The following is a 16,077-nucleotide window of genomic DNA, read 5'->3' as shown; positions in this document are numbered from 1 at the left end:
CGCAGTTCGCCAATCATTCGGACGACCACCGGATTCAAGCGGCCGAAAACTGCTTGTCGCCGGCCGTGCGAGTGGCTCTGGAGCAGCACAGGATAGCCCAGATCGAGCAGAACGCCCTCTATGAGAAAGAGGAAGGACTAGTTTACGGACCCGGAATACGAGATTTAACATACGTTGCATAATATTGCATTTATATGTAGTCATAACCTAAACGCGTTTTTCTCGAAATGACTTTTTTTTATCGCGCGGTATGGTAACTTCAAATCTACTGAACCGATTGGCATGATTCTTAGTTTCCGACGAAGCTATCTAAATTGTCTTGGAGTTGTACCACTTTTATTCCGATCCATCAACTATAAATATTTTTACTTGGCCGACGAAGTCGAAAAATCGATGAAAAAAACCCTATTTTTTTTCAAATGGACGCCATTTTGTTCCTACAGTCCAAATAACTTAAGTGAGGTACAACTCCCAAAGAATCTTATATACTTCGCTAACGTCAACTCAGTTTTGATTTCAGACGAGCCGGCTGACCTGTGACATACCGCGCGTGGAAGTCTACATCGAAATTTTGTTTCGTTCCGACGGCACTTCCGCCTTTGCTCTTCGACATTTCCGGTCGAAAAACTTCCACTTTGTAGAGGAAATATCAATAAACATTTTGACCAAATTTGACACTGATATCTATAACACATACCGAGAAAAAAAATCTCAAAAAACACGCTTTTTTCGGGCCAAAGACAGTAAACCGCTCCTTCGTATATTCTGTGGTCACAAATTTTTGTAACTTTATCGCCGATCTCATTTCTGCTAGTCCTCGAAATCTCGTTGCGGGTTTAAATAAACCATAACTGAAGCAGAAAATTATTATTACTGTTATATTCTGAAATCGGTCATAGCCCTTTAAAAACAGTACACTGAGGACAAAGCGTTTTAAAAGTAATTTAGTAATTGCCAGCGCAAGAAACAGACAGGCTCTACCATTTCTGCTATGAGACTGTATCCCGTGCACGAAAGACCGAGCACAACCCCTAATGCTGCTGCACTTTCACTGCCTTATGAGGAAGCATCCGGAAAGGTAAGGGAACAGGGGAGTTGGAGAACAACGGGTTCATGCTGCTATATTGGATTTCCTGACGCTGCTAGGCGGGCACGACGTCGATGCAGACTTGGCAAAATAACCTCCTCCGCTCGTGGAGGGAGCGTTCCCGGACAAGAAATTGCCCGCGATGCGAACATCCCCTCAGAAGAGCCAATAGGCGCCGGTAGCGGGGCAGGCAAACAGGGTGCGGTGCTATACGCGGATCGCGAGGGTGGATGCCGAAGAGACAGGTGCAAAAAAATACGCGAGGGAGTAGCGGAGCTTTGCCGGCGACGAGTGGAGGGAAGCGGCGGGCACGTGCTGATTCCCCCACTGTGGAAGAAAGCGGCAGAGCGCTTTGAGGAGTCGCTGCTAGGGGAGCGGCCCCCGCCTTTAGGACTCCCCAGGCTCTGCTCGCGTTCTAACAGCTCTGGAACAAGACCGACAACATTCAGAAGGCCTTTCTTCCAGTACTGATCTACTGGAATTGCTTTCGGTCCTTAGAGATGCGTACCATATTGAGGAAATCCTTTAGGCAAACGAGCAAAAATTTATAATACTTTTTTACGAGGTATTTTCATTTTTAACTATCACCTCGAAAAAATAAAGTTACTCAATTAATATTTTGTTTGTTTGTATGCTCATGAAAATAGTGGTGGCAAACAATGAAATACCGCGTACCGTAACTTGCCAACGGAGCAACCTCTCATGACGTGTTACCTAGTTGTGATCTGGGTATTTGTGTTTACACTATTACTACAGACGTAGACGTGCAATGAAAACGCTGGAGCGTAGTAATCAGTCGTCCTTTCTTTTCAGGCTTTATTAAAGCAAATCTAGATTTCGGCTAGTAACTAGCCAATATCAGTGCTGATACAGTAGTCTCGAAGAACTGTGACAGGAGCCCGAACAACAGGGGCCTGACGTATTAGGACATGTATTAAAGCTCTCAAATACTGCACTGATAATGGCTACTTAATAGCCTAAATCAAAATTTGATTTAATAAAGTCTGACAGTATAGGATGGCTGAATGCTGCGCTCCATCATTTTGAAACTCATATCATAGTCGTTGAGTGCATTCCACACTCGTAATTGAAGGTAACTTGATGCACATGGATTGGATTGGATTGGATTGGATTGTTTGGGGGAGGAGACCAGACAGCGAGGTCATCGGTCTCATCAGATTAGGGAAGGACGGGGATGGAAGTCGGCCGTGCCCTTTCAAAGGAGCCATCCCGGCATTTGCCTGGAGCGATTTAGGGAAATCACGGAAAACCTAAATCAGGATGGCCGGACGCGGGATTGAACAGTCGTCCTCCCGCATGCGAGTCAAGTGTGCTAGCCACTGCGCCACCTAGGTCGGTACACATGAATTATGTAAAACAATAACTAGATATTAAATTCAATTTAATGCTACTGCTGTAATAATAATTCAGCCACCACATCTGCTTTTTTTGTATTTTGTTTACTGCTACGAGTTTCAAGCGATGGATCATTTTCAAGCGCTGTCTTAATACAATAAAGCTATTACCAGCATGTACGACAGCTGTCCCGAAAGTAAGGTCTTGTTGTTGTTGTTGTTGTTGTTGTTGTGGTCCAGAGATCGGTTTCATGCAGCTCTCCATGCTACTCTATCCTGCACAAGCCTCTTCATCTCCGAACAACCACTGCAACCTACATTCCTCCAATACTTGATGCCTCAGAACGTGTCCTACCAACCGATTCCTTCTTCTAGTGAAGCTGTGCCACAAATTCATCTTCTCCCAAATTCTGTTCAGTACCTCTTCATTAGTTACGTGGTCTACCCATCTAATCTTCAGCATTCTACTGTAGTACCACATTTCGAAAGTTTCCATTCTCTTCTTGTCTACACTGTTTATAGTCCATGTTACACTTTCATACACGGCTACACTCCATACAAATCCTTTCAGAAGAGACTTCCTGACTCTTAAACTATACTCGATGTTAATATATTTCCCTTCTTCAGAAATGCTTTCCTTTCCATAGTCATTCTTCATTTTATATACTTTCTACTTCGATCATCATCAGTTATTTTGCCCCACAAGTAGCAGAACTTATCTTCTACTTTGAGTGTCTCATTTTCTTCTTTAATTCCCTCAGCCTTACCTGATTTAATTCGACTACAACCCCCGACCCTCGTTTTGTTCATATTGATCCTCAGATTATATCCTCCTTTCAAGACACTGTCCGTTCCGTTCAGCTGCTCTTCGATGTCCTTCGGTGTCTCTGACAGAATTACAATATCGTCGGCAAACCTGGAAGTTTTTGTTTCTTCTCCATGGATTTTAATTCCTATTCCTAATTTTTCTTTTGATTCCTGAATTGCTTGCTCAACATATATATTGAATAACATCGGGCTAGGCTACAACTCTGTCTCACTCCCTTCCCAATCACTGATTCCCTTTCATGCCCCTCGAATCATAACAGCCATATGGTTGCTGCACAAATTGTAAAAAGCCTTTCGCCCCCTGTGTTTGATCACTGCCACCTTTAGAGTTTGAAAGAGAGTATTCCAGTCATCAATTTCAAAAGCTTTCTTTAAGTCTAAAAATGCCATAAACGTAGGTTTACCTTTCCTTAACCTATCTTTTAAGATAAGTCGTAGGGTCAGTAGGTGGTCCAGTGAGGTCCTATCAGACGGGAAGTGGAAACCACAGTGAAAATAAAAATGTTTTATTTGCAACAGTTTGCTGCACCTTCCACCTACGTATCTACATAGTCGCCGCTATGATTCAGACGTTTGTCGTAGCGTTGTGCCAACTTTCCAATAACCTCGTCATAGAAGGAAGCCGCCTGTGCTTTCCGCCACTTCTCTACGCTGGTCTGCAGTTCCTTGTTTAGGCCGAAATGTTGTCTTTATAGCCAGCGGTTCATGTGAGCGGAGATACAACTCAGCGGCTGCCAATTACGGGCTTTATTGTAGGTGATCAGACACTTCCCATCGAAAACTATGCAGCAGCGTCCCCATTGATCTTTCAGTGTGCGGCAGAGAACTGTTATGAAGAAGAAAATACGTGACTGGTACGTTATGTGGTGTTCCATGAAATCAGGCGAAACCTCTCAGCGGGCACCCATTCTAGGCGGGAGACACTATTTTCTAGGCTTCTTTATGTTCTCAATGCGTGCTCATAACTGAAAGCAGCTAGGTGACGCGATCGACAGGCATACTAGAGGCACTTCCCAGCACATTTGTGAAAAGCTTCATCGGATTTTCACTGTCATTTCGCGAACTATCGCACCTTACTCTCAGAATAGCTCGTGTATACAGTAAAAATATGCTGCCTGTTATTATACAGCAGGTCGTACATTGTGCGACTTCGTATGTTATGTCATACAAATTTTATTTTATTAATAGTAAATTCTTTTTGTTGAAAGTTTTACAAAAGGATAACTAAAAGAAAATAACAAGTAAAAAATGTACATATACTATAAGTACTATGCATATATACAATTTTATTTAAACTTGTTGATAACTTAGGAAATGATAGTAAATAAGATTTATGTGGATGTATTTTAAATTAAAATTAAAGCTGTATTTAATGGAAGAAACAAGAGAGAGGAATTTGACTAATACGTGATGCAACAGTTCTTTTCTTCATACATTCTGCAGGTATGGTTACATGTGCTACATACGTTGCCTTGACAATGGTAATACTTAGTTTAATTTATTGATTAGTTAGCTTATACCGTGTTTCCGAACTTGACGTAACAGCGCAGATCGCGACTTGATTTAAAATGTCATTGTCAGCTGCATCAGGTGCGAGGGCTCGGTAAAACTTCCAGTCAGTCACACCTGATGCAGCGAACGAAGAAGAAATGTCACATCTTCAGACTGTGTTACATGCTATGAAGTGGTATAACAACAGTTACATAGAGAATTACATTTTCATACTTATGCGATTTAGTGGTAGAACCCTCGCTTACTTTTGTTATGTTTGTATGTTTACCTTGTCTTCATTTCCTGTGTGTGTTATAGCGTCTGATTTCGTGTCTGTGTCGTTTACTATGTACTGCTGATCTGCCCCATATGGAGTCTGTCGTATTCTAGCGTACGGTCTCTCCAGTTTGTATGTCGCATAAAGTGCTTGCAATACTTCGTCGGAGATGTTATTTATAGACTACTAGTCATCTTGTCTGCGTATTAACTGTCCTATTTCCTGGTTACCTAAACTCGGTCTTATGTGACCTAGAGCATCACAGATGAGCGCTACGTGTTCAGGTGTGCCATTCTCACCATAGGGACAAGTATGAATCTTTTTTAGGCCAAACCTGTGGGGATGCACAGGATACGGGCCACGGCCCGTGAGAAAGTGCACCATTCCGCATGCTGGATTTATGTACTTCAAATTCATCAGCTCTTGTATACCGATGAAGAAAGAGTAGAGTCGTCTTTCCTTATCAGTTGCGTCCCATTCTGTCTGCCATGTATCGATTATCCAGTTGTTGATTTCCGTTTGTGGGTTATGTCTTGTCCAGTTATTTCTCTCATTTTCCCACGTCTTCCCCCTCTTCTGCTCTGTGGCGAACTGAAATGTCATAGGGAAAACTCCCAGGACCACGCACATTGCCTTAATCGCGGTAGTGCCGAAAGCCCCTGAGATTCTGAGTACAACATGCCTTAGCGCTTATTGAATGAAACAGTAACGAAACGCCCTGCTCTTCTCTGGATCTTCTCTATTTCCTTCATCAGTCCTGTCTCGTACAGATCCCAGGCTGACGAGAAATTATCGAGTATTGATCGAGCGAGGGCTTTGTAAGCTAGCCCCTTCCTGGGTGGGTTACATTTCTTGACGATTCTTCTAACGTATCTCAGTCCAGCATCTGCCTTACTTTTATGTGGTCATTCCACTTTAAGCAGCTCCGTCGACAAAACCATATTTGTTTTAGTGACGTAATTGCTTCCAGTGATTATTGTGCAGTCTTGTAGTCATACAGTAACGGATGTTTCTGTCTATTCATTCGCAATACGTTACATTTGCGTGTGGTGAGGATCAATCGCAACTCCCTGAACCAAGGGCCAGTCCTCTGTAGATATTCCCGCACGTACTCGTGGCTGTATATGGTATCCAGCGACGAGGGAGCGTTTCGGCCACACTCGCACAACTCCATATCCGCCTGTCGCAGGTGGAGCTGGCGCGCCAGCACGGCTACGCGGCCGAGGAGCACCGCGCGGTGACGGCGGACGGCCACGTGCTGGCGCTGCACCGCATCCTGGCGCGCCAGTCCGCTGGCGCCACTGCCGCCCCCGTCGTCCTGCTGCAGCACGGGGTGCTCGCCAGTTCGCTGGACTGGGTCATCGCCGGACCGGACACCGGCCTGGGTGAGTTAAGGCAGCCCCTTCCCTTCTTTACCTTCCTCCCAAACGGGTCGAAAAGGGCAACAGTTAACGCGGAATATAAACCATTTTAAGTGTCTTAATACAATGAACAGCCAAAGAAACTTGTGCACCTGCCTAATATCGTGTAAGGCCCCCGCGAGCACATAGAGTTGCCGCAACACGACGTGGCATGGACTCGACTAATGTCTGAAGTAGTGCTAGAGGGAATTGACATCATGATCCTGCAAAGCTGTCCATAAATCCGTAAGAGTACGAGGAGGTGGAGATCTCTTTTGAATAGCACGCTGCAAGGCATCCTGTTGTTGTTGTGGTCCTCAGTCCTGAGACTGGTTTGATGCAGCTCTCCATGCTACTCTATTCTCTGTAAGCTTCTTCATCTCCCGGTACTTACTGCAACCTACATTCTTTTGAATCTGCTTAGTGTATTCATCTCTTGGTCTCCCTCTACGATTTTTACCATCATCGCTGCCCTCCTATGCTAAATTTGTGATCCCTTGATGCCTCAGAACATGTAATACCAACCGGTCCCTTCTTCTTGTCAAGTTGTGCCACAAACTCCTCTTCTCCCCAATTCTATTCAATACCTTCTCATTAGTTATGTGATCTACCCATCTAATCTTCAACAGGCCGGCCGAAGTGGCCGTGCGGTTAAAGGCGCTGCAGTCTGGAACCGCAAGACCGCTACGGTTGCAGATTCGAATACTGCCTCGGGCATGGATGTTTGTGATGTCCTTAGGTTAGTTAGGTTTAACTAGTTCTAAGTTCTAGGGGACTAATGACCTCAGCAGTTGAGTCCCATAGTGCTCAGAGCCATTTGAACCATTTTTTTAATCTTCAACATTCTTCTGTAGCACCACATTTCGAAAGGTTCTCTTTTCCTGACCAAACTATTTATCGTCAATGTTTCACTTCCATACATGGCTACAGTCCATACAAACACTTTCAGAAACGACTTGCTGACACTTAAATCTATACTAGACGTTAACAAATTTCTCTTCTTCAGAAAAGCTTTCCTTGCCATTATCAGTCTACATTTTATATCCTCTCTACTTCGATCATCATCAGTTATTTTGCTCCCCAAATAGAAAAACTCCTTTACTACTTTAAGTGTCTCATTTCCTAATCTAATTCCCTCAGCATCACCAGACTTATTCGACTACATTCCATTATCCTCGATTTGCTTTTGTTGATGTTCATCTTATATCCTCCTTTCAAGACACTGTCCAATCCGTTCAACTGCTCTTCCATGTTCTTTGCTGTCTCTGACAGAATTACAATGTCTTCGGCGAACCTCAAAGTTTTTATTTCTTCTTCATGGATTTTAATACCTAATCCGAATTTTTCTTTTTATTTCCTTTACTGCTTGCTCAATATACAGATTGAATAAAATCGGGGAGAGGCTACAACCCTGTCTCACTCCCTTCCCAACCGCAGCTACCCTTTCATGCCCCTCGACTCTTATAACTGCCCTCTGGGTTCTGTACAAATTGTAAATAGCCTTTCGCTCCCTGTATTTTATCCCTGCCACTTTCAGAATTTGAAAGAGAGTATTCCAGTCAACATTGTCAAAAGCTTTCTCTAAGTCTACAAATGCTAGAAACGTAGGTTTGCCTTTCCTTAATCTTTCTTCTAAGATAAGGCGTAAGGCCAGTATTGCCTCACGTGTTCCAACATTTCTACAGATTCCAAACTGATCTTCCCCGAGATCGCCTTCTACCAATTTTTCCATTCATCTGTAAAGAATTCGTGTTTGTATTTTGCAGCTGTGACTTATTAAACTGATAGTTCGGTAATTTTCACATCTGTCAACGCCTGCTTTCTTTTGGATTGGAATTATTATATTCTTCTTAAAGTCTGAGGGTATTTCGCCTGTCTCATACATCTTGCTCACCAGATGGTAGAGTTTTGTCAGTACTGCCTCTCCCAAGGCCGTCAGTAGTTCCAATGGAATGTTGTCTACTCCCGGGGCCTTGTTTCGACTAAGGTCTTTCAGTGCTCCGTCAAACTCTTCACGCAGTACCGTATCTCCCATTTCATCTTCATTTACATCCTCTTTCATTTCCATAATATTGTCCTGAAGTACATCGCCCTTGTATAGACCCGCCATGTACTCCTTCCACCTTTCTGCTTTCCCTTATTTGCTTAGAACTGGGTTTCCATCTGAGCTCTTGATATTCATACAAGTGGCTCTCTTTTCTCCAAAGGTCTTTTTAATTTTCCTGTAGGCAGTATCTAACTTACCCCTAGTGAGATAAGCCTCTACATCAGGGATCCTAGATATGCTTAATAATGTTCATGTTTGGGTACTTTGGTGACCAGTGGCAGTGTTCATGGAGCCACTCTGTAGCAATTCCGGACGTGTGGGGTGTCGCATTGTCCTGCTGGAATTGCCCAAGTCCGTTGGAATGCACGATGGACATGAATGGAAACACGTAATCAGACAGGATGCTTACGTACGTGTCAGCTGTCAGAGTCGTATCTAGACATATCAGGGGTCCCAGATCACGCCAACTGCGCACGCCTCACGCCATTAGAGTCTCCACCAGCTTCAACAGTCTCCTGCTGGCATGCAGAGTCCATGGATTTATGAGGTTGTCTCCATACCTGTACACGTCCATCTGCTCGATACAATTTGAAACGAGACTCGTCCGACAAGGCAACATGTTTCCAGTCATCAACTGTCCAACGCCAGTATTGACGGGCCCAGGCGAGACGTAATGATGTGTGTCGTGCAGTCATCAAGTGTGCTAGAGTGGTCCTTTGGCTCCAAAAGCCCGTGTCGTTGATGTTTCCTTGAATGGTTCGCACACTGACACTTGTTGATGGCCCAGCAATGAAATCTGCAGCAACTCGTGGAAGGGTTGCACTTCTGTCACGTTGAACGATTCTCTTAAGCCATCGTTCTTGCAGGATCTTTTTCTGGCCGCAGCGATGTCGGAGATTTGACGTTTTACCGGATTCCTGATATTCACGGTGCACTCGTGTAATGTTCGTCCGGGAAAATCCCGACTTCATCGCTACTTCGGAGATGCTGTGTCACATCGCTCGTGCGCTGACGATAACACCACATTCAAACTCACTTAAATCTTGATAACCTGCCATTGTAGCAGCAATAACCGAGCTAAGAACTGCGCCAGAGACTTGTTGTCTTGAAACTTCCTGGCAGATTAAAACTGTGTGCCGGACCGAGACTCGAACTCGGGAGGTACTGGTCGAATTAAAGCTGTGAGGACGGCGAGTGAGTCGTGCTTGAGTAGCTCAGTTGGTAGAGCACTTGCCCGCGAAAGGCAAAGGTCCAGAGTTCGAGTCTCGGTCCGGCACATAGTTTTAATCTGCTAGGAAGTTTCATATCAGCGCACAATACGCTGTAGAGTGAAAATTTCATTCTACTTGTCTTATATAAGCGTTGCAGACCGCAGTGCCAAATTCTGCCTGTTTACGTATCGCTGTATTTGAATATGCAAACCTAAACCAGTTTCTTTGGCGATTCAGTGTGTGATTTAATTAAAATGTTCAGTTGCGAGCGGCTAGGAATGGGAAAGGAACCAGTTTCTACTGCCTCAGAGATTGAAATAGAAAACAACTAAAGTCTTATGTCACTGTTGGCTGCGAGATATCAAAGAGAAGTTCAGCTGGCTAACTAAATGTTTTCTTATCCTTCGCGCACATTTGCACCTTTCCTCCGCAAAATGTGAGAGTTGCATGTTGAAGTGTATGTGATAAGTATAGTAGTTGAGTGGAATGGGAGTGTGTGTAGTGTGGTATCTGTCTGTGTCGGATGATGATGTGAAGATGGACTGTATCAAAGCCGGTGCTGGCTCGTATTCTACTCCTCTCGAATAGAAACAAAAGACGTTGCCGAGTTTAACGTCCCCATCCAACGGACGGATCACCATCAACAGTCTCATGATACCTTCACTCCATGACTCAATGCGGAGGGGTTTGGAATTTAATTAAGGGCACAAGCGTAAAATATGTTGAGGAGGAAATTTACGCAGCCATCCTTCCGCCAGTTTCCGTAAAGGCAAAATGTGAACCAGCCAACAGGGCGCGACGTACAGAAGCTGTTACTTAGACGAGAACAGCTCACGACCAACGTTGCATTTACGTCGGTTATCAAACGAGAACTGGCTTATTCAACTGCGAAAAGTGACGCTACTGAGAGTACACAATGGAAGCAAAAACTTTGCAGTACAACTGGTTCCACAAAGTAACTGTTGGCGAGATAACTTTGGATGCGTGTTTGCGAGCCGTCGCCGAATTCACTGTGAAATGTTGATCTATGTAGTACAAATATACTTGCAGCTGGAGCTTTTTAATTCACTTCCCATCCAATTGGGCTCAAATATCTGCAATGGCCACTGGATAGGAACGTGGTTCACACACGAGGGGAACTGACAAATTTTACTGCTGATTTGAGACTGCATCTAACGCTCCAGTATGGTCCACGGCCTATAAAGGCATAGAGTTCCGCGTTCTGGCCCTAGAGGGACTGTCGGTGTAGCCGACCGCCATGTCCTGCTTTGGCAGTGGCGTCATAGAATGCGCCATATGGTCGGCACACCGCTCTCTCGGCCGTTGCCGCGTTTCGTGACCTCGAAATAGCGACTACTTTTGGAAATAGTTCATCATTTGACCTCCACCAGTCCTCCCGCCGAGGAAAAATGCCTGGTAGTGCCGGGAATCGAACCCGTGTCCCGCACTTGGCAGTCAGACGCGTTGACCATGCATGTACGGAGGCGTACTACAGTCTATACCTCGTGCTTAGAGATGAGCTAACATCAATCTACAGAATTTCTCTGAGGCGATGCTGAGATCGCTGGATAACTAAGTCTGAAACAATTCGTAACCCACTGCAGAGACGAGTTCAGTAGCACTGTTTTCAAATGAGAGGCGATACGTGGACTATCCTCTACAAAAGGTACTTGCGTGCAATGAATTGTAACGTACGCTGAGGTGACAAAGTCACGAGGTACCTCCTAAAACCATGTCGGACCTCCTTTTGCCCAGTGTTGCGCAGAAACTAGACGTGGCATGGACTCAACAAATCGTTGGAAATCCCCTGCAGGAATATTGAACCATGCTACTCCTATAGCTGAATTGAGAAAGCTTCAACATAGGAATGACGCATCCAACCGGTTGCAAATAGCTGTTATTTGCAACCGGCTGGCTGTGTGATTCCTATGTTGCAACTAATATACGGTTGCTTAGAAACAGCCATGTTTAAAACTGTAAAATGGAGAAAGTGTTGCTGGTGCAGGAACCTGTGCACCAACTAACTGTCCCATAAATGTTCGTGGGCTTCATGTTGGGCGATCTGGGTTGCCAAACCAATCTGTCGAACTGTCCAGAATGTTCTTCATAGCAATGGTGAACAATTGTGGCGCAGTGACATGGCGCGTTGTTATCCATTAAAATTGCATCGCTGTTTGGGTGCGTGATATCCATGAATGGCTGCAGATCGTCTCCAGAGAACCCAATCCATTCCATGCAAACATAGCCCACACCATTATGGAGCTATTACAAGGTTGCACAGTGCCTTGTTAACAATTTGGGTCCTTGACTTCGTGATGTCTGCAGTACACTTGAACCCTACCATTAGCTCATACCAGCTGAAATCAGATCTGACCAGAACACGGTTTTACAGCCATCTAGGGTCCTATCGATATGGTCACGAACCCACGGAAGGCGCTGCAGGCGATGTCATGTTGTGAGCAAAGGCTCTTGGCGTATGTCGTCTGCTGCCATACACCATTAAGGCAAAATTTTTCCCCAATGTCCGAACGGAAACGTTTGTCGTGTGTCCCACACTGACTTCTGCGGCTACCTCTGACAATCATATACAAAGGCCTCTGCTCTCGGTCGTTAAGTGAAGATCGTCCACCACTGTGTTGTCCCTGCATAATGCCAGAAATTTGGTATTTTCGACACACTCTTTACACTGTGGATTTCGGAATAGCGAATACCTTAACAATTTCCAAAATGTATTGTTCCATCTGTCTAGCTCCAACTACCATTCCACGTTGAAAGTCTGTTAATTCTCGTCGTGCGTCCGTTATCACGCCCGAAACCATTTTACATGAATCTCCTGAGTACAAATCACCGCTCCACCAATGCGCTGTCCTTCTACAACTTCTGTAGGCGGTACTACCGCCATCTGTGTACGTGAATATCATTACCCCATGACTGCTGCCACATCAGTGTGTAAAGCGCTGATGTTCTTGTGTGTTTTAATTGCCTGACATTGTTAGTGTAGCAGAGTTGTAGTTTTCCTTAGAAAAACTATTTATTTTCCAATATCACAAGGAAAGATACATCGATTTCTACCACTTACGTGGCCCTCTTCAGATCACATAATAGAATGCATTATTTACGTCGACTCCAATAGCAAGACGTTTAGTCACAATCACGTTTACAGTTTTGACTTTGAAAGTGTGACGGTGACAAAGCGTCATACTTCAGGAGCCAATGTAGACACTGTATTTTATTATGCAATCTGAAGAAGGCCAATTAACTGGTCTAAACTAGTAACTGATGTATCCTTCCTTGCGATCTTCCAAAATAAAAAGGTTTATTTCTCGTTAAGGTAAGGCAAGGGTGACACTTGATCCAAATTTGATAGTCACTGAATCCTAAAGTTTACGTATCGAATATTTTGTTAAAAGAAGGAACATTTCATACAGAAGTCAATGGTAGAGAGTAACCACACATTCACTAAGATACTAGCAGATGTTGAGGGTACCATTTGTAAAGTATTGATAGACTAAAGTGTCTACCTGAGACAGAACTTTTTAACCGAACAGTATCCGCTTGATTAAGTCTTACTAAAAAGCATAACCCTACAACATTATTGCCCAAAAAAGACAGGGGTTACAACCGTTAAATAACATTGCCTCAAAGTAAACGAAGAAATTTTCTTCTTCTCTCTCCTCAGTTGATATGTAAATACTCTATCTTTTCTGTAAGTGACGCATCAGTGTTCTACGAGTGTACTGCTCTTAAAACAACTATTTCGCAACATTTGATACAGCATATTTATTAGTATATGCTTTGGTGGAGACATCACCATCAGAATTTCGAGAGCAGCTTGCACACAGTAGAGGGCTTCATTTCTGTCATGTGAGAATTTCCCTTTTGTAAAAAAATTAGGCTTGGGTGGTTCACACAGTATTCAGGGCATGCTGTACGCGTGACTTCATAGCAAAATCAGAATTTAAAATTTTTATGCTAATGTGGTTTAATGCAGAATAATAGAAATAACTTCTTGCGGAAACATTTCACATTGTGCAGCGGCTGTATCGCGCAAACTGAGGAAATAATTCAACATATTCGTGATAAATTAAAACGCATTTAATTGGAAATTTCCATTCCATTTTAATTTATAATTTCATCTCTTCCCCGTTTCTGATATCTATACAAAAGAGCACTTACTCGTAAATGAGTGTATCTGATCTCTATCATCGTGATTTTACTATATTTGTACATGAATCCTGTTTCCTAGTGGATGATTGTTTAGGCAGAACTATTATGGGGTCATATTCGCACGTATATTGAAGGAACATTCTCCAGGACTTCAGTTTTCACTGCGTGCAAAAATCACCTTACATGGCACTATCTGCATCTGCCTGGGTACACCACAAGTCGCCATATGGTGTATGGCGGAGGGTAGATTTTGCACTAAATTAAATCCTCTTCGCACCCTCGCCCCCTCCGCGGGCGGTACGCGAGAAGATTGATTAGAAAATGTTCCTCCGTAGTTTATGTCTGAGACACTACCACGCCGATTTAAAGAACTATCCAAAATATGCAGTTATATTTTGAAAACGAAATCAGTTTTACTGTTGTAACTATCCGTTTATATTGCACATGTGTAAATGAAACTTACAGGAATAGAAATAGAATGTGTGTGCTTATTAAAATGAATGTAACACGTCAAATCGTATGTTTTCTATCTCCAATAATTCAACTTTTAGAAATCTTAGATGTATGGTGAACGTAAGTGTCTATATCATTTGAGTGGTTTTCATAGTTCTCAGCAATCGCTAAATCGATTTTATGTCATGTTCTACATCTCCAACGTACAGAGAACCCAATTACTGTATACACGTTTATTGATCCAGACATCTTTTTTTCTATTATCCTACAGATTACACGTCCATCCGAAAGTGCGACACTATATTTAATTTATTTTCAGCAGTATCTCAATGTTTTGTTGCTATTATTAAAAGCAGATCATCTTTGACAGCTGTTTAAATTTTATGTCATATTTACTGAGATTTTACCAGCGTATGGATACTGAACAATTTTTTGTCAGTGCTGATTAGTTCACGTTAGCCTGCACGCATACGGGTTGTAATATTAAGTCTTTTTTAAAGTGTATAATGTTGTAAAATAGAACTGTTGCTGAAAGAGTGTATTTGGTTATCTTGTTGCCAAAACCTTAACTGCCCAGGCTTCACAATATGCATGCTTGCTGTGAAGGCCGGAATAATGCGGCAACTACGACGGTTTCTTCTCTGGTGTTATCGTACCATATTAGAGCCTCAGAGTTCATCAGCATGATAGTCTGCTAGTGTATTGGAAAATAAGTGAGGAATGGATATATTCGGCAGATATTCGTCTGAGTGGCTGTGAATCTAGTTACAGTCTCGAGGAACTTTTATACAGCGTTATGGAATTTCCGTGACTTCCTAACAATGAACATGGGAACGTTTTCATTACGAGCACACTGCCGGACCTGGACTCGAACCCAAGATCATTACATTTCCGGACAAATGGTTTTCTTCCCGTTCCCCCTTATACCTCATCCATTCGCTTTCGTTTATAGCCTTCTTCGACTAACTTCATTAGCTATATTTCATGAATGGTCGAATAAAGGCGAATTTTTTCATTTTCTAGTATTATCTCGTATTTGTATGAAGCGTTAAAAAAATGGAAACAGCTTCAGTGAGCTTCCTGCTACGTTATCTTCGTTGTCATGTAAACATAATTAAATTTCTTGAAGTTATACTTTTTGCAACTAAAAATTGCCTTCTTGCGTTTTGGATAACATTTTTTGTATCTAAATGCAGTTCTTATGACTAGTGCTGGTATGTATAGTACGTAAAATGAATGTTCTATTGAAATTTTTTGTAGGTGACTGTCTGCAGCTGTTAAATATTAAAAAAAAAAAAAACATTTGTGCCGTCAGCTCTACCACTGTGTGTTCATTCTCTACCCGTTTCGGTTATTACAAACATCTTCACAGGAGAAACGTGTAAGGCACAAAAAAGACGAATACAGAATGTACACAAGCATCATACAAAATGTGGGAATTAAAACAGGTCATTTTAAAGCCATAGCATATCATAATGTACATCAATAAATCAAAAATACAATTTCGTCAAATATGATTCAACCAAATTAGACGATACATAGCTAATAACGGTACGCCTGGACACAGTCCATATAATGGGAATGCCTTGGCACAGCTTCAGTAATACACAGTTGGTGACAACTCCATACTTAACAACTGACACGTTATAACTGTCAAAAGTACAGATACCATATGATCGCCAAAGAGATTAAATTCACGCACGCACAAAGTACAAATACCTAAAAGGTTACAAATACTCTTTGGTCTGTCGAATTTTACCT

The 16,077-nt window shown here is 42.9% G+C and overlaps 1 protein-coding gene across 1 annotated transcript in view; it reads left to right on the top strand.

Annotated features, from left to right (window-relative positions):
- Positions 1–991: 991 nt before the first annotated feature.
- Positions 992–16,077, top strand: part of LOC126417069 (lipase 1-like) — a 167,600-nt gene continuing 152,514 nt past the window's right edge. The window contains exons 1-2 of the mRNA XM_050084962.1: positions 992–1,078; positions 6,228–6,423. Coding sequence (XP_049940919.1) covers positions 992–1,078; positions 6,228–6,423 — 283 coding nt within the window. The remainder of the gene's footprint in view (positions 1,079–6,227; positions 6,424–16,077) is intronic.

Source organism: Schistocerca serialis, chromosome 8 (assembly GCF_023864345.2).
Source record: "Schistocerca serialis cubense isolate TAMUIC-IGC-003099 chromosome 8, iqSchSeri2.2, whole genome shotgun sequence".
Taxonomy (NCBI): domain Eukaryota; kingdom Metazoa; phylum Arthropoda; class Insecta; order Orthoptera; family Acrididae; genus Schistocerca; species Schistocerca serialis.
The sequence above is the reverse complement of the archived record's forward strand: the minus strand, read 5'-3'. Positions and strand labels throughout refer to the sequence as shown.